A 24,475-nucleotide genomic window follows, 5' to 3' on the forward strand; every position below is an offset into this window, starting at 1 on the left:
ACCGATACTTTGATTGTGCTTGGAAACGTACTGGGAGTCAATGTAGGTCTTTCAGGACCAGTGTTATATGGCTTGGCGGCCACTCCCAGTCACCAGTTCAGCTGCCACATTCTGGATTAGTTGTAGTTTCCAGGACACCTTCAAAGATAGTCCCACATAGAGCGCATTGCAGTAGTCCAAGCGAGAGATAACTAGAGGATACACCTCTCTGGCGAGACAGTCTGCGGGAAGGTAGGGTTTTAGCCTGCGAACCAGATGGAGCTGGTAGATAGCTGCCCTGGACACAGAATTAACCTGCACCTCCATGGACAGCTGTGAGTCCAAAATGACTCCCAGGCTGCGCACCTGATCCTTCAGGGTCACAGTTATCCCATTCAGGACCAGGGAGTCCTCCACACCTGCCCGCCTCCACACCTGCCCGCCTCCTGAAACCCCAAAACGGTACTTCTGTCTTGTTAGGATTCAGCCTCACTCCATTAGCTGCCATCCATCCTCCAACTACCTCCAGTCACTCACACAAGACACTTGCTGCCTTCAGTGGTTCTGATTTAAAAGAGAGGTAGAGCTGGGTATCATCTGCATACTGATAAACACCCAGCCCAAACCCACTGATGATCTCTCTCAGTGGCTTCATATGAATGTTAAAAAGCATGGGGGAGAGGACGGTACCCTGAGGCACCCCACAAGTGAGAGCCCAGGGGTCTGAACACTCATCACCCAACACCACTTTCTGGACGTGGCCCAGGAGGAAGGAGCAGAACTGCTATATAACAGTGCCCCCAGTTCCTCTAGACGGTCCAGAAAGATGTCATGGTTGATGGTACCAAAGGCCGCTAAGAGATCCAGCAGAACTTGGAAGCAGTTCTGTGTGTCAAGCATATGGTAGAGATTAGTGGAAACAGTAGAAAAAAGGTTTTATGGAAAATGATTTGTGACCAACATAACATGTGACAATTCACTGAGAGACACCCACAAATAAATGTCTCAGAAGCAAGACGCTGTGTATATGACACTTGACTATGCATTCACAAGCTGCAGGTCAGCATCAAGTCCATGTGGGAAGTTGTAATGCCCACAGGAATATACACTTGGCTGTGGCAACACCCTAATGATTTGTTTCTTTTGACCCCAATGTTTATCATCATTTGCAGGGAAGACAAATGTCACAGAAATCTCATCTTTAAAGGGGATTTCATACTAATGAATAACATTTTGCATCACCTGGCCAACCAATTTCCCAGTTCAAATTCAACATTAACAACATTTTGAACTGACACCAGTACTTCAGTGGCTGTTTCTGCTTCATCACCTTTTAAAAAAGATAATCACATTTCCCACAGGGACAGTATTCCCTGTGTTTACGGTGTTTACTTTAAATTACGTTAAAAATCAATTTACTGTTTGTAAATTAAGTCTGCCTTCAACCTTTTATGGGGTTGTACTGTTCCCTGAGGCAACGCAAGGGACCCTCTGTTCCTGAAGTGAATGTTTGTATCTCTAGATCAGGGATGAGGAACATTCGGCCCTTGGGCAAATCTTGGCCCTCCAGACTTCTTCATTTGGCCTGTGAGGTCATTTTGAGCAAGCCATGACCACCCACTCTACACCTGATGTCATACAGGTAAGGGAAGTGTCCAACACCCAGCTGGTTGTCAGGACACTTTGAAGAACTGTGCAAATTAAGGACCCAGCACAAAGCAGGACAACTTCACCTTCACATCAGCCAATACGAAGGGAGAGCAATCCTGCAGGCAGCATTCCCATAAAAAGGTAAAGGTAAAGGTACCCCTGCCCGTACGGGCCAGTCTTGACAGACTCTGGGGTTGTGCGCCCATCTCACTTAAGAGGCCAGCGGCCAGCGCTGTCCGGAGACACTTCCGGGTCACGTGGCCAGCGTGACATCGCTGCTCTGGCGAGCCAGAGCCGCACACGGAAACGCCGTTTACCTTCCCGCTGGTAAGCGGTCCCTATTTATCTATTTGCACCCGGAGGTGCTTTCGAACTGCTAGGTTGGCAGGCGCTGGGACCGAGCAGCGGGAGCGCACCCCGCCGCAGGGATTCGAACCGCCGACCTTTCGATCGGCAAGTCCTAGGCGCTGAGGCTTTAACCCACAGCGCCACCTGCGTCCCTTACTCAGCACTAAACAGGATACTCAGCACTAAACAGGATTGCTGCGCACATCAATCCTGCCTAGCTGCTTTCATTAACAAACTAAATGGCTCATAATATACGTAGAACTGTATCAAGGATAAACGTCTTCCATTTCCACCTTCACCAGGGTCTCATTGGGGCTACTCTCTTCCAAGCTCAGTTCATCATTTGCCCAATCAGAATGCTAGCGACAAATGACAAATGGTGTTAGTAGATGTGACAATATCAAATTGATGCAGAGGGAGGGAAATTGGCATTTACACATTTGCACTCTGAGCCTTTATTTACACATAAGTCTGATTCATTGTGTGTTGTTTGATCATAAAGGGTGGCGTTCAACGTTCAGAGTAAACCCACTGAAATCAACAAACGTGACCGTTCATTGCAGTGGGTCTATTCTGAATAAAACTTGGCTGAATAGCAACCAAAGAAGGCCCCAGTCTACGTCCTTAAATAGAACTAACTTATGACAAAAACAACAACAAAAAGTTTTGCTCTACTTTTCTAAACCCAGAACTCTTGCTATTTTAAAGTGAGGTAGCTCAGGAAAAAACAGGGGCATTCCTATCTCCTCCTCCCCGCCCCCCCCCCCTAGTTTCCATATGTTCCTTATCTTAGGGCTTAGGAATTGCCTCCTCCCCACCCGCCCCCAGCAATTTATATGGAATGCGACTCCATACAAATTTCTCCTCCAGCGTCTCCGGATTGGAGATAAGGGTGCTGAAAACAGGCAATATTTAGAGCGGGCTAAACGCCCGCTTAGACCCGTTGCTCGAAGAAGCGAGAAAAGGCGAAGCGAAGCTTCCCTTAAATTTTCTCTGGAAGAGATAAAGCTAAGCCCAGGCCCCTGCGGGGGAGTAGGAGAAGAGAGGCTCTCGATTCTACCCAAACGAAGAATTAAGTAACGTGAAGACAAACGCTCACTCACAAAGCGCCGCGGCTTCTCCATCTGCTCCGAGCGGCCTTCGGTCGCCATGACGACGGCGTCTCTCCTCAGCCGGGCTCGCTTTCCTCCGTGTGCGTCGACATGTGGGGCCGGGTAGGAAACAGGCACCGCATCCGGAACGTTGCTGACAACGAAGCGCTATGAGGTTAGTCGGCCCTTCTTCCTGCTTTATACCCAACGCGGCAAGTTCTCGCCCTCTCTCACTCCCGCCCTCGAGGATTATCTGGCGGCCTGGTGCACAGATCCACGGAGCCGGATGCGGCCACTGGTTGCTTCCCCGCTTCTAGTTGCTGCTTCGTGAGGCGTTTCGCTCGACGAGGCCCGGCATCGCTCGGGGAATGGCAGTTGGGTGAGTTTGGGCATGCACGGTCCTCTCGCTCCAGGAAGGGCTCCGCTGCCGTGTGCCGCTGAGGCCCTTGTTCCGGCAATGCCAGCCAAAGAGTCACAGATGATTTTTTTATTATTATTATTTATTTATTATTTACGAAGGAGAGACGCTTCGCCTTCTCAGATATGTGCCCTACTACTCTGCTGTGTGAAATTCCGGTTGTGTGTGTTATGGCAGGCCCGTAGGAGGCCTAAATGTTCCCGTGGGGAACACCAAAAAAAAGTAGGGAAGGCAGCTTATCCCTTTCAACACATTATTGTTTTACTTGTATTCATTAAGGCTATATTATATTACTGTTACCAGCACAGGCCCTGCGGCAGCGGGGAGCCAGGTTGGAGGGGAACTATTTATGAGGCTGCCAGAGCACATCCTTGCGCTGCCTTCCTCTCTATTCTTCCCCTCTTCACCTTCATCCATCCTCTGGTTCCTTCCCAGCCCCATCCCTTTGCTCTTCCCCAGCCTCTCTTAGCTCCATTCACTTCTTGTTTTCTCCGGCTACTCCTTTTGATATGTTTTGTTTTTATGTTGTAAACCACCCCATGGTTTTCGAATAAAGGGTGGTATATACCGGTAAATTTAAGCAGGTCTGAATAATGCTGATCTATTTTCACTACTCATTTTTCTACCGTTTCCATTCTTTCCACCTGTCTCCACCATCTCACTTATTTCTCCACTTATTTCCAGCCACTGGCCCTTCCTTCCACTCTTTCTCACTGCCTACAAATAAAACTATAACAGTGCTTACTGTCTTTTCCCATCTCCTTGATAAAGATTTATTGACATGATTTTCACTTGTCTAATCTCATTACTTAACTTTGTAAGCAACTCTGGAAACTTTTTTAGACTGATCATTTTCCCATCAGTTGTATAGTATGCAGAATAAAAAGATTCATGCTCCAGAACAGTGGTGTTTGCTAAGGTTTATGAAGCACTGTGTTTTGTTCACAGGTTAACAAAAATTGTGGGTAGCATCCTGCTACCCACAATGGTAACCAGTTACATAATGAAGCTCACAAGCAGGTTTTAAGGCCAATAATGCTTTTCCATTGTTTTTCTCCATCAGCATATTTTGGTCTGCTTCTGAACCTGCAGAAGGAAAATTATCTGTCGGCTGATTGCTACATGCAACTTCCAGGTTCAGAGGCAGTGTGCCTCTGAATAAGCTAAGTTTGTGAAGGCTAACAACAGTAATGGTCTTTGGTCTCAAACCCTGCTTTGTCTAATTACCTTTAACAGGGTGTGTAAACCAGTGGCCAAAACCATACAATATGCTATGCGAAGAAGTCCTTTATAACAGTCACCCCAAACTGAGCTAATTTCTTTTGTCTTGATTAAGCAGTGTGATCCTGTCTCTACTCAGAAGTAAGTTCCATTAATTACAAGTGGGTATAGTTCTGAAGCCTTAATTTCCTTGTTGCTTCCCGTCACTCTTTTTTTTTTTAATAAATATTTATTAGAGTTTCCAAATTAATACAAAAAATAAAAAGTAACAAAAAGTAACAAAGATACAAAATTAAAAACAGTTAAAACAAATATAATTTCATTACTTATTTCCATTAACTTGTTTCCCAGACCTCCTCTCACCTCCCCCTTTTGTATTCCAGTTCAAATTCTTAACTCAGCAAATCCTTATTATAACTTATTATAACTTATTGCTCAACCTTTACATTACAGCTGGTAACCACTTAATTTCTGTCCAACATCCCTCTAATGTCCATTAATTTTGCAATGCCTCTGCAAATAGTCTTTAAATTTCTTCCAGTCTTCTTCCGCCGACTCTTTTCCCTGGTCTCGGATTCTCCCGGTCATTTCTGCTAGTCCCATATAGTCTATCACCTTCATCTGCCATACTTCCAGAGTGGGTAAATCTTGTGTCTTCCAATACTTCGTGATGAGTATTCTTGCTGCTGTTGTTGCATACATAAAAAAAGTTCCATCTTTCTTTGGCACCAATTGGCCGACCATGCCCAGAAGAAAGGCCTCTGGTTTCTTAAGGAAGGTATATTTAAATACCTTTTTCAGTTCATTATAGATCATTTCCCAGAAAGCCTTAATCTTTGGGCACGTCCACCAAAGGTGAAAGAATGTACCTTCAGTCTCTTTACACTTCCAACATTTGTTATCGGGCAAGTGATAAATTTTTGCAAGCTTGACTGGTGTTATGTACCACCTATATATCATTTTCATTATATTTTCTCTTCAGGCATTACATGCCGTAAATTTCAAACCGGCGGTCCATAACTGTTCCCAGTCAGCAAACATAATATTATGTCCAACATCCTGTGCCCATTTAATCATAGCAGACTTCACCGTTTCATCCTGGGTGTTCCATTTCAGCAGCAAGTTATACATCTTTGACAAAATCTTAGTTTTGGGTTCTAACAATTCTGTTTCTAATTTTGATTTTTCCACCTGGAATCCAATTTTCTTATCCAATTTATAAGCCTCCATTATCTGATAATAATGAAGCCAATCTCGCACTTTGTTTTTTAGTTTCTCAAAACTCTGCAATTTCAATTTATCTCCCTCTTGCTCCAAAATTTCCCAATATTTTGGCCATTTGGACTCCATATTGAGTCTTTTAAAAGCTTTCGCTTCCATTGGTGACAACCACCTTGGGGTTTTATTTTCCAATAAGTCTTTGTATCTTATCCAAACATTAAACAATGCTTTCCTGACAATATGGTTTTTTAATGCTTTATGTACTTTAACCTTGTCGTACCACAAATATGCATGCCACCCAAAAGCATTATTAAATCCTTCTAAGTCCAAAATGTCTGCGTTCTCAAGAAGCAGCCAGTCTTTCAACCAGCAGAATGCTGCTGATTCATAATAGAGTTTAAGGTCTGACAGGGCAAATCCACCCCTTTCCTTTACATCAGTTAATATCTTAAATTTTATTCTGGGCTTCTTGCCCTGCGAGACAAATCTAGAAATATTTTTCTGCCACTTCTTGAAACAGTCCATCTTGTCCACAATTTGCAATGTTTGGAAGAAAAACAACATTCTAGGCAATACATTCATTTTTATAACTGCAATTCGTCCCAACAAGGAAAACTTCAAGTTTGACCAAATTTCTAAATCTTTTTTCACTTCCGTCCAACCTTTTTCATAATTATCTTTAAATAAATTCACATTTTTTGCTGTCATATTAATCCCCAAATATTTCACTTTCTTAACCAAAGTCAAACCTGTCTCATTCTGAAACCTTTCTTTTTCAATTGGTGTTAAATTTTTCTCTAAAACCTTAGTTTTTAACTTGTTCAATTTAAATTCTGCCACTTGACCAAATTCTTGAATTAAGTCTAAAACTCTTTTAGTACTAGATTCTGGCTCCTGTAGTGTCAAAACTAAGTCATCTGCAAATGCTCTCAATTTGTACTGTTTAGCTCCGACCTGTATACCTTTAACCAACTGGTCTCTTCTAATCATGTTCAGCAAGACCTCCAGAACCGATATAAAAAGCAACGGGGAAATTGGGCACCCCTGTCGTGTCCCTTTTTCTATCTTAAATTCTTCCGTAACCACATTATTTACAATTAATTTTGCTTTCTGTTCAGAATATATTGCACCTATACCATTTTCAAACCCTTGCCCTACCCCCATCCCCTGTAGATTCTTTTTCATAAAACTCCAAGAAATGTTGTCAAAAGCTTTCTCCGCGTCCACAAATATCAAAACTGCTTTGGTGTTTATATTCACTTCTAATTTTTCCAAAATATCAATTATATTCCTCAAATTGTCAGACAAGTGTCTTCCCGGGAGAAAGCCCGCTTGGTCTTTATGAATCTCTTCCATCAATACTTTTTTCAATCTTTTAGCCAAAATATCAGCAAAAATTTTGTAATCCACATTTAATAATGATATGGGATGGTAGTTCTTAAGTTGAGTCTTTTCAGTCTCTGTTTTCGGTATAAGTGTGATATATGCCTCTTTCCACGACTCTGGCGCCCTTTTCCCTTCCAAAATTTCATTGCAGACTTCCTTCAAAGGTTGTAATAAGCACTCCTTCAAAGATTTGTAGTACCTGGAAGTCAGCCCATCCGGTCCTGGAGACTTGCCGCTTCCCGTCACTCTTGTTGAGAGTTGCCATTTAGGTACTAGGACTATGACAGATGTGGAAATCAAATGTCTCTTCCCATCTCTATGCCACACCTGCTTGGTACCAGTCACAAAATTTCAGTTGGAAATAGGGAGAGCCAAACTATTGTGATTGTGATTCTTTGTTTTTTCCCTGTTCTATTTGTCAGAAAAGGGCTTAATAAATCTCCCAGTCACTCTGAAGTCTCCTCACATTTTGCTCATCAAATGACATTGAACACACATGCCTATTAATAAATAGGCAGCTGCCCTGAGATCTGTGTCCTTTTTGGCCTCCCCTGGGCAGATTCATGTAGGGAGATATGGTCCTTCAGATAGCCTGGGCCCAAACTGTATATGGCTTTATAGGTCATAACCAGGACATTGAATTATGTCCAGAAATGGTCTGGTAGCCAGTGGAGCTGTTGTAACAAGGAGTTTCTGTTCTCTCTGTACCTGGCTCTGGTTAGCAGTCTGGCCACAGAATCTTGGACCTGCTGAAGTTTCTGAACACTTTTCAGAAGTAGCGCTACGTAGCCCATTATTAACACCAGACACTTGTTTATCACTGAAACAGCTTCCTCAGATTTAGATGGAAAGGAGAGATAGAGTTGGGTGTCATCCACATCTTGGTGGCACTGAACCCCCAAACTCCAGACAACCTCTCCCAGTGATTTCATGTAATGGGGGAGAGGACAGAACCCTGAGGGATATCATAGACCAGCAGCCATGGCATTGAACAGGAGTCCCCCAGTGTCACCTTTTGGGCTTGTCTCTCCAAGATGAACTGAAGCCACTGTAAAACAGTGCTGCCAAATCCTATCCCAGCAAGGTGGCCCAGAAAAATACTTTGGTCAATCGTATCAAAAGTTGCTGAGAGCTCTAGCAAAACCAACAGGAACACTCCACCTTCCCAGCTCCAGTTATTGTTCATTCACCAAGGAATCCAAAGACCTTCTGCCCTATAACTAGGCCTGAAACCAGATTGAAATGGATCTAAAGAATCTGTCTCACCAGGAACTCCTAGAGCTGAGAAGCCTTTTTGCAACTATTTACCAGAATTCCAGGAAGGCACTGGTTGGACCAGAGTGAGGGACAATACCTGGTTGATTGGCTGGTATTCTGTATTTTGAGTTGGTGGGGTGTGGGAAAGACTGTAGTAATTCTGGCAGTGGAGCCGAAAGAAACTGTGACTGCACACAAATGCCAAAAAAAGCCATCAGTGCTGTCATGCCCCCACTCAATATTGGCTGAAGGGGATGAGAGGTATAAACCTTCACTGATAGACTATATTAGTCGCAGATCGAATGACATATCCTTATCAACTGTTTGCCCTTGTATTTAGTTGGCAAAGGTGTAATAGAGGTGGAAGAAATTGGGCTGAAAGGTTGTTCACCTTCAGGTGTATGTCTCCACCACCCACCAAAGCTTTGTACACAATTGCAGGAATGATTTCCCTTACCTGGCTCCAGGCTTGGGTTGCCATTCTGGGAAGCAGCACTATATAAGGGACAAGACTATACCCCTTCAGGTCCTAGCCCCCACAAAATTTTGGTTGCCAACAAAGGACAGCTGAAATGTATGGAGGGCTACCCGGATTCCATTTTGATACAGGACAACACACATGTTGTTCCCTTTCTTTTAAAATTCTATGTGTACAGTAAAAACTGGAGACAGTGCTACCAGTGCTTCTGTCCCATCACTTGATGTATTATCCCAGAGTGACACTATACAATGGAACCTCTGTTTTCGAACGTAATCCATTCCAGAAGACCATTCAACTTCTGAAATGTTCAAAAACCGGAAACTGAAAGTGGAAGCCTCAGTACAACAGGAAAACTCAAAACGAAAGCTGCACCGCACGTTCGGCTTCTGAAAATCATTCAAAAACCGAAGCAGTTACTTTCGGGTTTTCTCCATTCGAAGCCAGAAACATTCGTTGGAGACGTTCGAAAACTGAGGTTCCACTGTACTGCTATTGAATAATATCATTAGGGTTTTTTGAGGAAAGGTATTGAAGTCCAAATATATTTTCAAAGCTCTTTGAAGGACCAGTTGCTTACCAAGCATTTCTTACCCCGTCCTTCAATGCACTTCATGAAAATGTGTTTTCCTTAACAGTTCAGAAAGCCCATGTCAGGTTGAGGAAATGACTTCTGCAAGGGCCATGAAGTATCTCCATTGCTGCGAGAGTCATGGATATTTATTCCCCTGTCTTCCAGTTCCTTGGATCGTTGTCTCCTTGGCCCTGGATTTTCTCTGGTATATAGTTAATGAGAAGCTGTCATTATGTCAGCACATTACAAAGGCTTTCTCTTTCTCTGCTGTTCATTAATGTAATGAGCTGTTAGCCATTGCCTGACACTGATTGCATTTTGTGCTTGTACTGAGGGGAGGCATCAGGATTTCCATTATCCTAGGCATAGTAGATTGGAAGATGGTTCTGTTTGCTTTTCAGTATTTTGTTCTTTTTTTTTTTTTTGGAAGGTGGGAAAGTTTGTTCAAGGCTGTAATTCCAAGTGGTACTAGTCAACAAGTAATGCTGCAATCTCTTGCATGCTTCCTAAGGAGTAAATACCATTGAATTCAGTAGGATTAGTACTTGGTAATATACACCACCTAGAGTTCTTTTACCAGAAAAGTGTTTAATGTCTAGGATCCAAAGAGCTACTTTAGACACTTCTATTGTTAGCCCTTTCAAAGTCCCTTCAGGTTCAAAATTAGAAGTTACTGTTCAAGAAACACAATTCGAAAGACAAGTTCAAAACTAGAAATTACTGTTCAAGAAACAAAAGTACAAAATAGTGCAAGTTCTTCAATCACAGCTAATGCACTGTGAAATAAATATTTAAAAAAGCTTTATTTGTTAGTTAGTTTGTTTGTTTCAGTACTTCATTACAGTTTTTTCCCCCAAATATAAAAAGCAGATGTAGTGAACTTAAATGCTGGATTTTAAAAAGTTTATTTTGTATATTACTTGTTAAGTGTTTTTTCCAGGCTCTGCAATACTTCTGCCGATTAGTTTGGGAGTATTGTCTTCAGTAATATGAGGATTATAAGTTTTTGATGCAGTTCTTCACAAGGTTCGAAATTGGCAGGGCACCAGGCACATTTTGCACCTAAAGATTCTCCATTTGCAAGCACCTCAAAAGGTCTGGATGCCCTTTTTTGCATCTGGCTGACACTCAAGGATTACTGAAATGTATGTGCTTTAAAGCCTCGAAGTATATGTTAAGGGTAGACAATATGTTTAGGAGTTCAACAATAAAGTGTTGAGTGTTTTGAAAACTGAAGTATGGTACCATTATTTTTATTGTGCACACCAAATTAAACACATATTAACAATTTCTGTTAAAAATGTGATATTAACAATGTGTCATGTGAATTGTGTATTAGTTCATGCCTATCAAAATAATAAATAAAAAGTGTTGCTGACCCCCTGTAATGGTGACAAACATTCTGTTTGGGTGCCCACAACCCAGGTCCCAGAAGCCATTTAGCTCCTAGCTTTTTGTATCCCAGTTTCTAACACTGGTTCTTCATCTATTTACCCTTCTCTAGCTTAATTAATTTCAATGGAAGTGCTCACAAAGCTAGTTAGATAAAATGAGATGCCACAATTCAAATAATTGTTCTTTTGAGAAACTCTGAATCTTGATTTTCATTACATGCTTGCCCAGAGTCTTTGATAGATACATATATATCGGTGCTTATTAGAAAGAATTCTTGTACTCCTTTAAGGCAAAAGCCGCAATTTCCATTTTAGCTCCTGTATTACCAGTCCTGAGTTCAAGGCCTCAGTTTTTTGCTTGCAGTTATGCATTATAAAAATAATTTTTAGAACATGATTGCCTTCTAATTTTTGTTCTTTTCATTAAAACAGATACTAGAATGCAATGACTTTTGAAGAGTTGCCAAACAAGGACTGGTATAGCATTCTGGGTGCAGAACCATCGGACAGTTTGATAGAACTGAAGAGGAAATATCAAAAGCTTATATTATTGGTAAGTTTATTTCATGCCTCTTAAAAGACAAAATAAATAAAAATAACATTTGATTGATAAGTGTTGCATAAACAGCGTCCAATGTAGTAAGTGTTAGTTATATCATGTGTGCAAGTAGTTTATTAGATAAAACTGAAACTGGTTTCTCTTCTTCCTTAAATAACCCTGACACTTTGTAGCATTTCCCAGCATTCTGAAAATATAAAAGAATCTGGTTTCTGGGGTTTTTTATCATGTGAAATGAAAACGAGGCAAAAGAATTCTCTTCAAACTTATAAATAATTCTTTATCTTAATTAAAGAAAATGCCTGACCTTCCCTTCTGAATTGTGGCAGCATGAAATGAATCAATCAGTGTTTGTGACTTTACAATTTGCTACCATGGAAGCAATTATAATGTCACTAGCACTAGACTGGCATCACTGGATAACTGAGCATGAGACACTGCCTGAAAAAAGGCTTTTTCCCCTGTAATAGTATATTCAGCGGCAATAATGGTATTAAAAGACAAGTATGTGAAGATGTATTTATTAAGTTTGGATGTATGTTCCATTTGTAGAATGCCTTTGTTTGTGAGTTTCTGTAGTTTCTGTCCTGTAGTGTTTTTAATATAGACCCAATGGTATATACTGTAAAGGTGTATTAGATGAGACTGAGTATAGACGTGTTCTATATGTTGCTGCTACTATAGTGTTCCCATCAGTGTTCCTGATGTAAAGGGAAAGAACTATCATAGCACGTGAGGGATGAAGAGTACTGTGGTTTCTGTATCCTATCCAGGGGCGCCGACTTATAAAAAATATTGGGGGGGCCCATACCGGGGTCCTGCCCCGGGAAGTTTTCTAAATTTTAGATGAAAATTAGTGAGTTTTAAAGTTTTTAAAAAGTATTTTAGAGTCATATGATCAACATTAGAACCCCGAAAACTCGACTCTCTATAACTCCACACTCCGGGAAACTCGACAAGCCTGAAACACTTTTTGGCTTTGAAAAAAGAAACAAAACATAAACACGCACGGTATTTTCGTAAAAAGCTAATTTAATTTACAGTAACAATTATGCTTATAGACTATTACAGAGCAGTGAATATATAGCTCTGAAAAGACTGAAATGATATTTAAATAAATGCTAAACTATCATTAAAAGAATAAAACATAAAATATTGCTGTCGCACAGTAATAGCACTTTGATTAATAAGTGAAATAGCTAATTTAAGCTTACTTTGAATAAGGCTGAGGGTTCATTAAATAAAAATAATATCTCAAAGTTAATGCTTTAATACAGTTAATAAAGTTAATACAGTATGCCTAATACTGTATGTAAATACTGTAATACTGTATGTAAATAACGGGCTTTAATTGGGTCTTACACCCTAAAAATATTTAAGTATTTGAAAATAACTAATACAGTACTATAAAGGTAAAGGTAAAGGTACCCCTGCCCGTACGGGCCAGTCTTGACAGACTCTGGGGTTGTGCGCCCATCTCACTTAAGAGGCCAGGGGCCAGCGCTGTCCGGAGACACTTCCGGGTCACGTGGCCAGCGTGACATCGCTGCTCTGGCGAGCCAGAGCCGCACACGGAAACGCCGTTTACCTTCCCGCTGGTAAGTGGTCCCTATTTATCTACTTGCACCCGGAGGTGCTTTCGAACTGCTAGGTTGGCAGGCGCTGGGACCGAGCAGCGGGAGCGCACCCCGCCGCAGGGATTCGAACCGCCGACCTTTCGATCGGCAAGTCCTAGGCGCTGAGGCTTTAACCCACAGCGCCACATACAATACTAAACTAGTACTAATATTTCGAAACTGAAAATTTAACATTCTGTATGTATTTAATTCTCTATTTTATAAAGACAGTGAGTTTGGAGTAGCCCAATGCAAAAATCCTGAGGATCCATGTGGATCCGTGCTTTGTAACCACGTTTTTGCACCATTGTGGCCCCAGGCCACAGTGGGTGCGTGATTTTTTTGGTGCAGACTGTAGCCATGGACATGTAATGTGATGTGATCTGATGGTGAATTTGGGGTGACCCAGTGCAAAAATCCTGAGGATCCATGTGGATCCGTGCTTTGTCACCACGTTTTAAATGGGGAGGGAAGGAAAAACACAGAAGGGACAAGAAGCACAAGAGGGGTGTGCGGAGAAGCAGCTGGCTAAGAATGCAGGGGAGGAGTTTAACGGGGTGGGGGGGAGGAAAGGAAGGCAAAAGTCCCCCCCCCCCAAGCCAGCCCTCTCTCTCTCTCTCCCATCTGCATGTTTTTCGGCTGCCTGCGAGTCCCTAGAGCACGGAGAGGAGGAGGTGGTGGGCTGGAGCCTGCACGCAGAGTGACTAGGAAAGAATTAGAAGGAAGGACTCGATCCTTTCCTTAACCCTCTGCTTGCCAGGAGGGCAGGGGATTCCCTGCTCTTTGTTGAGTTTGAGCAAACGCAGCAACAGAAGCGGGTGGGCAGTAAGACCCTGAGGCAGAATGCAGGAAAGCAGCAGCTTCCGCCTTCCCTCCGCCCGCCCGCCCGATCTTATTTTTGCCTGATTTTTGCCTATTTTTGCCCCTGCGCTCCGGCGAGTCAGCTCCAGGGACCACACATTCGCTCAATAACACGCACAGACATTTCCCCTTACTTTTTAGGAGAAAAAATCTGTGTGTTATAGAGCGAAATTTACGGTAATAATTTTCTTAAATTATTGGGGGGGCGGAGCCCCCCCCCCAAACGAATTTTTGAGGGGGCTCGGGCCCCCTCAGGCCCCATGGAGTCGGCGCCTATGATCCTATCTGATCCTGTCATGTCTGCTGGTATAATTTGACAATCCCTCACTGGTTTGAGGCTGTCTTCCCATCTCAGATTGCTTATGGGTACTGGTGAGGAAGGAAATGCTGTCACGGTATAGTCTATGAACCAGACAGGGTGGGTGGTGCAATAAGTAGTTCCAAAAAAAACTGTCATACCTGTGAACTAGAATGGTAAACCAATTCTATAAATGCATGCTGGACATCCCAGATACAATTCTGTGCCATATTGTAGAGGACTCTCTCCTGAAGGTGTGGGAATATGATTTGAAGTAGCTTAAAGCTTGGTCATTCAGCATAATTTTAGAATACCAGACTTCACTTCACTTCCTCTTTCGTAGTCCTCAAGAGCCCTATTAAGCATTCTCTTCACATGATGAAATTGAAAGCAGGAACATGCTAGGTAGCTCTGAGTGCTTTGCCACTGCTGCCACCACTGCCGCCCTGCATGCATTGGGAAGCTTGCCATAGTCATGGAGACTCTCCACATGATATTATAATCAGGGCACTAAATCCTGTCTGGAGCTTCCACAAGTACAGCAGGCTTCACTCTACAGATACCTGCCCTGGAGGGTGATGAGGCAACACTGGAGGGGACAGAAGTACCGTGTTTTTCGCTCCATAAGACACACTTTTTCCTCCTAAAAAGTAAGGGGAAATGTCTGTGCGTCTTATGGAGCGAATGTGTGGTCCCTGGCCCAGCATAGCTGGGGACTTTGGTTCCTGGAGCGGCGGGGGGGTGGCGGGGGAAGAGGGCTTTAGAACACCCTTTAGATTTCCCTCCATCAGAGGGGCTCTGCGACTTGCATGAGAGCAGCCAAGAGCCAGTGCAGACTTTCTCCCTTGCGCACTCTGTCAAATTGGGACGGGGAGCTCCTGCCAAGCAATATATTTGCCTCTTACACCGAGGTTTAGCTGCCAGATGCCCATGTGTGTCTGAAGGCTCTGAGGGAGACGTTGCCCAGAAGCACAGTGGTTCCTCGGGTTACAGACTCCGCTAACCCAGAAATAGTACCTCGGGTTAAGAACTTTGCTTCAGGATGAGAACAGAAATTGCATGGCTACAGCGGGAGGCCCCATTAGCTAAAGTGGTACCTCAGGTTAATTGCAGTTTCGGGTTAAGAACGGACCTCCAGAATGAATTAAGTTCTTAACCCGAGGTACCACTGTAGAAGAAACGGGTCTTTTTATCCCTTGGATGTGCAAGCAAGGCTGCCAGGCAACACTTTTGGGTTTTGTTTGCAAGGCGAGGCGGCAAATTTCACTTTTGCTCTGTTTTTGTTTTGCATTTTTATGTTGTGATCTTCAGGTGGAGGACAGTATACAAATTAACAACAACAATGCCTGATCTAGACAAGCGCGCGCACTCTCTCTCTCTCTCTCTCCCTCTCCCTCTCCCTCTCCACCCCCCTCCCCATGCATCCTCTCTCCCGGGGAGCGGCTGTAGTCACAGCAGGTGTTTGCTGTGGTTTTATGCCAGGCCAGAGAGAGAGAGAGGTTCTACCGCCAGAGCCAAGTAACATCTGAGCAAACATTGCCCAGGGAGATAGATGTTGCGGCTGGAGGATGAGGCTCATTGAAAAGAGTGGTTGCGGCTGTTAGTATAGCCGCCAGGAAAGCCGATGAGTTCAGTTTCGCTGCTGCTGCCTTTGGAGGCAGGCTGACTGAACTGCAGGCGCTATCCCGTTGCCAAGGCTCCAGCGGGAGAAGGTGCATCTTATGGAGCAAAAAATATGGCACTTATCACATCCTCACTCTCCACTTGCACAATTCTAATTGTGTGAGGAGGAGAATACCTGTATGGGACTAATGTTAACAACAAACTTCAATAAATCTGTTCACCATGCTCACCAGGATGAGTGTGGTGTTATCCAGTAGCCAGCTATGATTTAACTTAATGTTTTATCTCATAAACACTCATACTTAAACCTGCTTATTGCAAAAGATTTTTGTGGTGTTGACTGTCATCCTTTAGGGAAATTATATCTTGTAAAACACTTAAAACACTATTTTGTCCCATACTTGTGATCACTTTCCTGAGTCCTGATGAGTTTTCTGCTTTTGAAGCACCCTACTGTGGTACATCTTGTTGGGTCTGGCTGTCCATCTGTGACATCTGAAATCAGGGTTATGTTGATTTCATTCTATAGTTTGTTGTTGTTGTTTAGTCGTTTAGTCGTGTCCGACTCTTCGTGACCCCATGGACCAGAGAACGCCTGGTTCTGTCTTAATTTTTTTCTTCAAGTTTCATAATCCTCTTACTTTAACAAGTGCAATTAGTGTTTTGTATGTGAATTGGTGGGTCTAAATTTTAAAACCCTCACTGATTTATTTAGTTATTTACTTACTTACATTTTCTGTAACTTCCTCTTTTAAGTGAACATTTTGTTTGGGATCTTCTAGCTTAAGAAAATTCATTACAGATGAATATATTTGTCATACATTCTTTTAATTTATTAGCTAGTTTTGAGAACGAAGAACCAAGAGGAAGGGACACATATTTAATATTATCCTATCTCTCATTCTTTAATGTTGACCATAGATCATTGGGCCTAAGTTACGAATGTATAGTCGCTGTTGGTTTATCTATCTACCAGCCAAACCTCCAAAAAATTGTTCATACATTTGCTTCAGCAAAAAAGAAAATGTACAGGTGTTAGCATATGAACATTTTTACTGGTCACTGACTTAAGAATAGAGACACACCAGGATGAAAAGGTCTTTCTGTGTGCTAAACTACACTTCAAACCATATTTGTTGACCCTTTTGTTCTTTGAAACCTCCCTTCTACTTCCAAACAAGTGGCTTTTAAAACTTAAATTGCCATAATGGCCAGTTCTGAAATAACAAAGTTGGAGTACTTGAGTTTTCCTAAAACCAGGGTCTGTCTGACAGCAGGATTGTTGTTCAAGTTGATAGCCTGTCTGTTTGAAAGTAATAGACAGGGAGAACTTAGGGGTGTTACGGTCACATGTACATGCATCTTAGCACAGCTGGTAGATCTAAAATTAAGCCTGCCAGCTTTGGCAGTGGTTAGTGCCCATTGTGATTGGGTTAAATTGTGTGATTTATTTTCTTAAACTGATGGTATAGATTATATAACACATTCTAAAGTATTGAACAAATTTACTTGAGTGTATTCTAAAAGTGAATGATAGATGCCAATTATAGGGGATAATATTTGAAAGATTTAAAGCTTTAATATCTACCACATTTAAAATGCAGTTCACTCTTTTGATAATAACTTAGTTCAGATATGTGCCTTCTAGCAGACCTCTAACCAAAGATAGAATATATAAAATTCATGAAAGAAACTGTGCATGTTTCTTCCTCTTTCCCTATTTGCCTTCTGTGTGACTAAGGCTGCAGTCCTATTCACTTACCTATGTATAAGTCTCATTGAATTCAGCAGGGCTTGCGTATGCATAGACCTACTGTATTTTTCCATGTATAAGACAAGCTTTTTTGACCCAAAAATGAGGTTCAAAATTTAGGGTCGTCTTATACATGGGTAGTGCTGAGGGGGGACGGGCGAATGTTTTTTTGGCGCAAGCCTGAGATTGTAAGCGGCGATTGGCTGCTTGATTGTTGGGGAGGGATGCAAAAAATCGCTCACACTGGAACGCAGCACACAACCGCTCGCATTGCAGAAACCACCTGTTAGATGCCCGATCGCTGCCAACGTCACTCTCCTGCTTGCTGTGACAAGGGCAGCTATCTATTGGCTGCTGCAGCAGCAATCGGGAGGACTAATAGTGGCGAACAGCCACCTGATAGGTGGTTTCAAAAACTCAAGTGGTTGTGTGCTGCGTTCTGGCGGGTGAGCAATTTTTGGCATTCCCCCCAAATAATCCCCCCAAAGCTCAACCCCCCCCCATTTTCTAAATTTTGAGGCCCCCAAAATAGGGTGCGTCTTATACATGGGGGCGTCTTATAGATGGAAAAGTACGGTACCTAGGATTACACTGTTAAATTTAAAGGACTGAGACTTTTTAAGTTCTGCTCTGTGATGACTTTCCTCTAATTTTCACCTGTGATTCTATATGCAGTATGATTTTTAAAAAGAACAACTTTTAAGGTCAAGTTAATGAGAATATTCAGGTACTGACATTGCTGAACTTCAGGCCCCTAATCTTTCTTTCTTTCATGATGACTTGTCATTGTTCTGTTCTCTCTATGATGTATTATTATGTACACCACCAAGAAATACTGATGATTAAGTGGCATATAAATATCTTAAATCAGAGTTGCACAGGTTCCAAGAAGTTCAGGCAACATCTTTACCTGGGAAGTGAAGTTGCTTCTCACCTCTTAACATAGGATTTTAAGCCCTGCCTTCTGACAAGAGTTAACTCTTTCTGGCTACCCTCTCTTCACTCAGACATAATGAATGGAAAGTTTTTCTTAGGTCTAATTTTCCTTTTTTCATCTACTTCTTTAATAGCTTAAAATTTGCAATTTATTAACTGCAGCTCAGCCCTGATATTGATGGACCTTTTCACCTGTGCCATGGACAAAAATGTTGTCTAAGACCGCTTCTTTATATCTTTGTAAGTGAAGGACTTACATTTGCATTTGAAAAGAGACTTTCCTCAAAGGCCATTGGTATTCTGAGAGTTTGTTTACATCAAAATGTGTATGTGTATTGACTGAGGAATGTGTGTGCATTATCTGTCTAACAAAGCTAATTTTTCTGAAGTAGTAGCATAGTTAGCTTTGTGTTCAACAGAGAATTCTTTTTATTGCAAAAACACACTGCAGAATTTCATGACTGACATTTTTTTTGAGGGTTGCCAGCTGTCTCCACTTTTTATCATCATAACTTCATGATTTTAATTAATAGTTAATCATTGAAAAGTTTCCAATTTTCACCACCATTTTGAGGGCTTCTTCCATTTTACATTTAATGATTTCCCCCCAGTTTCATGGAATAAGAAATGTTTTATTATAAATGTGTTCAGTATGTATCATGGAGCCAAAGTGGGATCGCCACTGGATCTTTTGAGCATGCAGGAGGGACATTGCGTGCTTTTAAATGGTCAGTGATCACCCACAAAAATGTTTGCGTGCAAGCCATACATCTCCAAATATTACACTTTTCATTAAGTAGGTAATGTTCTATGAAATGCATGAGTGCAGACATGCTTTGTCTTATGCAGCAGTGCTCCCCAAGACCGTGCTGGGGCTGGAGGAGAGCCTCCTATCCCAGTGGCACAGTGGAGATGCTGGACCTTCCTATCTACTGGCTGGTCTGCTTGTGTGTGGTGAGTGCATTGGGCACAACAACTTTGGCCAGGTCTAGCACTGCTATATGGCCCTTGGAAAGGTGCCAAACCCTCCAGGTAGAAAAAAGTTAGCCACCTGTGACTTAGAAACTTTTAAAGTATTTGTGGGAAGGAAACTATGTTTCATTTTATATGGGGATATGTTGGGCTGTACTGAGAATAGTAGGTCAGCAGTCCTGGAGAAAGTTTACGATTTATCTGGAAAATATTTGTGATGAACAGACAACGCTAGTTGGATTTAAAGAGGCTTTGTGATGAGAAAGGGTATTGCGAGAGGGATAAGAGTTGTAAAGATTTATTAACTGGCAATACAATTATAAAGGAAATGTGAAATAAATATGAAATTATGAGGATTGTGGAGGGAGCGGGGGGAAGTCCAAAAGAATTTTGGCATTATAGTGTATGTGAATGTGTTATTTAAATCTGTAAAAGAAATTTTTTCTAAAAAATTAATAAAAAAAAAAGAAGAAGAAAAAAAAAGAAAAAAAAGAGAATAGTAGGTCAGCAGATCTCAGTAGTTCAGCTTAATAGGACAGTTGTGAATCATTTCTGTAGCATTGTTAACATTTTGTTATTGGTTTATATAACTACTTACCCTCATATTAGCCTTGTGAGATAGGATATTTTGCATTTGGACTGAGGAGAGAGAAGAAGGTTTACTGAAATTGCTACTTTGGGGGAAAGACACCCCCTCAATGTTTACACTTCCCCACCCCCAGATTATTTTAAGAGAGAGAGATGCAGCAATCCCAGAATACAAAGCTATTATTTCCATTTTACAGAAGGATACGGTAATGTATGCTAAGCTCAAGGCCACCTAGTAAGTTCAGGGTAAATGTGGACTTGAACTTTAGAGCTGGGGAACCGAAGTCCAGCAAATGATTACTAGCAAAATGTCTCTCTCTCTCTCTCTCTCTCTCTCATATTATTCTCTTGTTTTTATCCTCAGTTCTTTCCTTTTTGACCTCGTTTTGATCATAATGTGGAATTGCTTTAATGCTGCACAACATCAAATATTTTATTGTTGTTGACATGTCAGAGCATTTTGTTATAGGGAGGCATATATGTTTGCTAGTGTGTTTATAGCCACCCTTCATCATAACATATTTTAAGGCAGGATAGAATGCCAAAAACTCAATCAACTAAAATGATCACAAATAACAATAAGAGCAGGTAAAAGACACAATTAAAGCCCAGAGATTTAAAATATGTTTTTAAGGCACAGTGCAGGCTAACAAGTTCCAGATAATAAGCCATAGGAGTAGTCCCCAACTACATACTCACTCTTTCAAGGGAAGTGCAACCCAGTCACAAACTATGTCTTCCCAATTTCCAGGTCTGAGAACCTCCAATCCATAGAACTTTCCCCACTGAAAATCAACACACACCCCTTTTTGTCCCCCTTTTTTTTTTTAAAAAAAGTCATATTTAAAACTTGAGGTAAAACTTGAGCTTAAAAGAGTAAAGCTGATGTTTTAAGTGAGGAAAACCCCTCCCCTGCAAAGTGGTCTCCATTGGGTCTGGATTCCATCCTTCATGGATGTTTCACAGTCCCTCACTGCAAGAAGTAAAGTAACAGGGAACCAGGCAGAGGGCCTTCTCAGCAGTGGCACCCTCCCTGTGGAATGCCCTCCCATCAGATGTCAATGAATTAAAGAACCATGCAACTTTTAGAAGACATTCCTGTGTCAGAAAATTTTTAATGTTTGACATTTTATTATTATTTATATTTTTCTGGAAGCCACCCAGAGTAGCTGGGGAAACCCAGCCAGATGGGTGGGGTATCAATATTAAAATTGTTGTTTGTTTGTTTGTTGTTGTTGTTACTGTTATTATTTTCTAAACACACCAGGCAGGGCACGCACCCTCGATGTAGTTTGTACCACTATCAATATGAGGAATAGATTGAAGATAAGGGTCTGACCATTATCTGGTTAAGTTTGAACTGATGATGGCAATTCCCCCCTGTAAGTGTTGTGGGTCCACCCTCAGAGACTGATTAATTTGTAGTGTCCTTGAAATATCTGAGAGATTTTCCAGTGGGAAAGTCAGCAATGCTGTTAATTGTACCTACTATGTGTACAGCTGCACTGAAGCCCAAACTGAGGTTTTATGTCTAGAGGTATATGTGTATTTAAATGAGTTCAGAACCTCACTGAGGCAGTAGTCATAACTTGTAGGTTGGTGATGTGAACTCAGAGAGATCAGATTTAAAAACTGAGTCCATAAGAAGACTAAAAGGTCATTTTGTGATCATTAGAACATGCTTAGATGAACCTGGCAGTTTGGTTGTGTTTTTTAACCCTCTCTAAGCACCTCTTCATGCGTTGAGAAATTAGTTAGTTTTTTCCATATAACACCTATCTGTCAAAATAGCAACTGTACCACTGTGTATCCACAGAGCGTTTTCTCATGATATGCACATGTTTGCTAATTTTCTGTGTATTTTTTATTGTTGCTGCAATTGAAATGCTTTGCTTTTGTTCATCTGCAGAGTTTGTGGTCCCTACTTCCTAGCTTGTATATTTGAAAGAATGTATGTTTATGCTTGTCTAAGGGAAACATCTGGGTGGGAGAAATTATAAATCTGAAAGCATTAATTAAAAAGATGATAACCAAATGAAATAAATAGGTCCACTGGTATTGCTCTGTTTTATAAATAGTGTGGAGAAAACTCAGTGCCTTTGGAAGTATTATTTGAGCATGCATTAGGTGGCAGTAGTGTGTTGTATTTGATGAGAACTCTTTGTCCCTGGTTTTGTTTTGTTTTTACTTTATGTCCTAATGCAGTGTAAAAATGGATGAAACATTATGTCTCAATTATTTATAATGTTCTAATTGTTCATAATATATGCCTTATATCTTTAAAATATGTGATTTTGAAATTTATAAATTTTTTTGTCACAGTGTTAATAATGACTTTTAAATAATAATTTAGTGCACATTGCTGTACTTGCAGTTTGAATGGACATAAGGGTGAGTGAAAATAATGCTGTTTTAAACATACTTTAAAGGATTGCCCTGAGAAATGTGTAGATATGATTCTCTCCCTTGAGTCCAAATGCAAAATTTCCAGATGTATGTGTAAACTCTTTTTATTAAACAACTAGAGAAGGTGATTGTGTTCTGCTAATTAGAAGTGTGTCACACTTAGGGTTAATTTCTTTTACAATTAGTCAAAGCTAACTAATATTGCATGCAGTCTTTGTTTCTCCCTCCTTTTTTCCTTTTTACTCCTTTTCCTTTCTCCTTTAGACTATTTTTAAATATCTAATCAAGTGTTTTGACACTATTTTATTCTTTTCAGCTATATCCACGCTCCTAATATTGTATACTAGTTATGTTTTTTTAGTTAGTTTGATAAGAGGGGTATGATTTAGTCTCAAGGAGATGTTTATAGAGACTAGGTAGATGTAATTAACCTTTCAGCAAAATGTTTTTAACGTTGACGTCAAATCTTGAACAGGGACAGTTAACTTGTGACCTTTTGGGGTATTCTTTTGCTTCTGCGTGTCTCACAGGTAAAGGAGCTAAGGGAATTCAAAGCTGGTACAGCAATGTCATTAATTTGGCAGAATGATCAATTAATAGAAGAAAAGCATGAAAGCGTTGACAGAACATGCTACCTAATTAGTACCTGATGAACCATGTAGGCCACAGAGCAAAGAGTGCACTGTTGCTTCAGGCTAGCTGTTGTACAAGACCTTTTATGTGCAAGTCATTAAGTCTGTATAGTAGCTAAAGAAAAACACTTCAAATGGATTTTGCTTGGCTGAGGAACTGGTCTTGTGAAGTGTTGAGAAGCCCCCACTGATTTTGCTGGGAACTGGCTAGTTGGTGCTTTACCTCGTTCTCAGACCTGTAATATTGAGCCTCTCCAACTTTATAAGCACAAATGCTTGCTTGCTTGCTCTGCCTCAGGTTAACGGGGTGTACTAAAGGATATGTTTGCACCCTGCACTATGATTTACAACTCAATCCTTACCGTGCCTATTCAGAAGTAAGTCCTGTTGGATTCAATAGGGCTTACTCCCAGGCAAGTCATTTTACAATTGCAACCTGAATCTTATTTTAAAGCACATTATGCCACTAGCAACGGGCACACCATAACAAAGGGGGCGGGGGTTCATCTTTTTAATTTATACTTGTGAAGCATGACATAAGAACATGTCTTTGGATTGTGACCCCTCCACCTCCATACTCATCCCTGTCACTGTGCATATAACAGTTATTTGCGTCATTTGCTGTTCTGGTTTTGTTTAATCTAGGTTTTAATTTTTAGTCACCAGCCAATTGTAGGTTCCTCCCTCCTGTAAGTTAGAGATTTATGTATTTCAGTGTTTTTCTTGTCAGTCACTGAGGTTTCCTCCAAAAGGTGGAATAAAAATACATTTTTTTCCTCAAAAATGTTCCTTGAGCTCCACTCTCAGAATGGAAGGGGAGACTTTTTTTTTCTGATTTCCTCTTCCTGCCTGCAGACTCCAGAATATCTGCTCTGGAAAATTGGAGAGTCTCCAGAACAGTGGGAAGGGCAGAGGAGGAAGAAGGGGATTGGCCAAAACTCCTTGCCCTTCTTTGTACAGGAGATTCCATGAGTAGAAGATAATAATTTAAATAATTTTATTATTTGCATCCCACCCAACTGACTGGGTTGCCCCAGCCACTCTCAGCGGCTTCTCTGGATGCAGCCCTGAAATTCACAGAAGGGCAACTCTGGATCTAAGCCATTTTAAATATATAAGCCAAGGTATCAGTGCAGCCTTGCTAGAAACTTCCTGATGTAAGAACAGCATTTGTGCTAATTAAAACTGTTTTATATAGTACAGTACTCCCCTAA

At 41.3% G+C, this 24,475-nt stretch overlaps 2 protein-coding genes across 4 annotated transcripts in view; one reads left to right on the forward strand and one right to left on the reverse strand.

The window, feature by feature from the left end:
* The window catches only part of DCDC1 (doublecortin domain containing 1), a 265,169-nt gene extending 261,982 nt beyond the window's left edge, over positions 1-3,187 (reverse strand). The window contains exon 1 of the mRNA XM_079987002.1: positions 3,081-3,187. Within this exon, the coding sequence (XP_079843128.1) occupies positions 3,081-3,128 (48 nt within the window). The 5' untranslated portion in view covers positions 3,129-3,187. The remainder of the gene's footprint in view (positions 1-3,080) is intronic.
* The window catches only part of DNAJC24 (DnaJ heat shock protein family (Hsp40) member C24), a 47,708-nt gene continuing 26,366 nt past the window's right edge, over positions 3,134-24,475 (forward strand). Inside the window, exons 1-3 of one of the 3 annotated variants that reach the window (XM_079974877.1) lie at positions 3,250-3,447; positions 9,688-9,828; positions 11,450-11,570. In XM_079974877.1, coding sequence (XP_079831003.1) covers positions 11,463-11,570 — 108 coding nt within the window. In that variant the 5' untranslated portion in view covers positions 3,250-3,447; positions 9,688-9,828; positions 11,450-11,462. The other 2 variants (XM_079974876.1, XM_079974875.1) reach the window with 2 other exon arrangements.

Source organism: Podarcis cretensis, assembly GCF_951804945.1.
Source record: "Podarcis cretensis genome assembly, chromosome: 1".
NCBI lineage: Eukaryota > Metazoa > Chordata > Lepidosauria > Squamata > Lacertidae > Podarcis > Podarcis cretensis.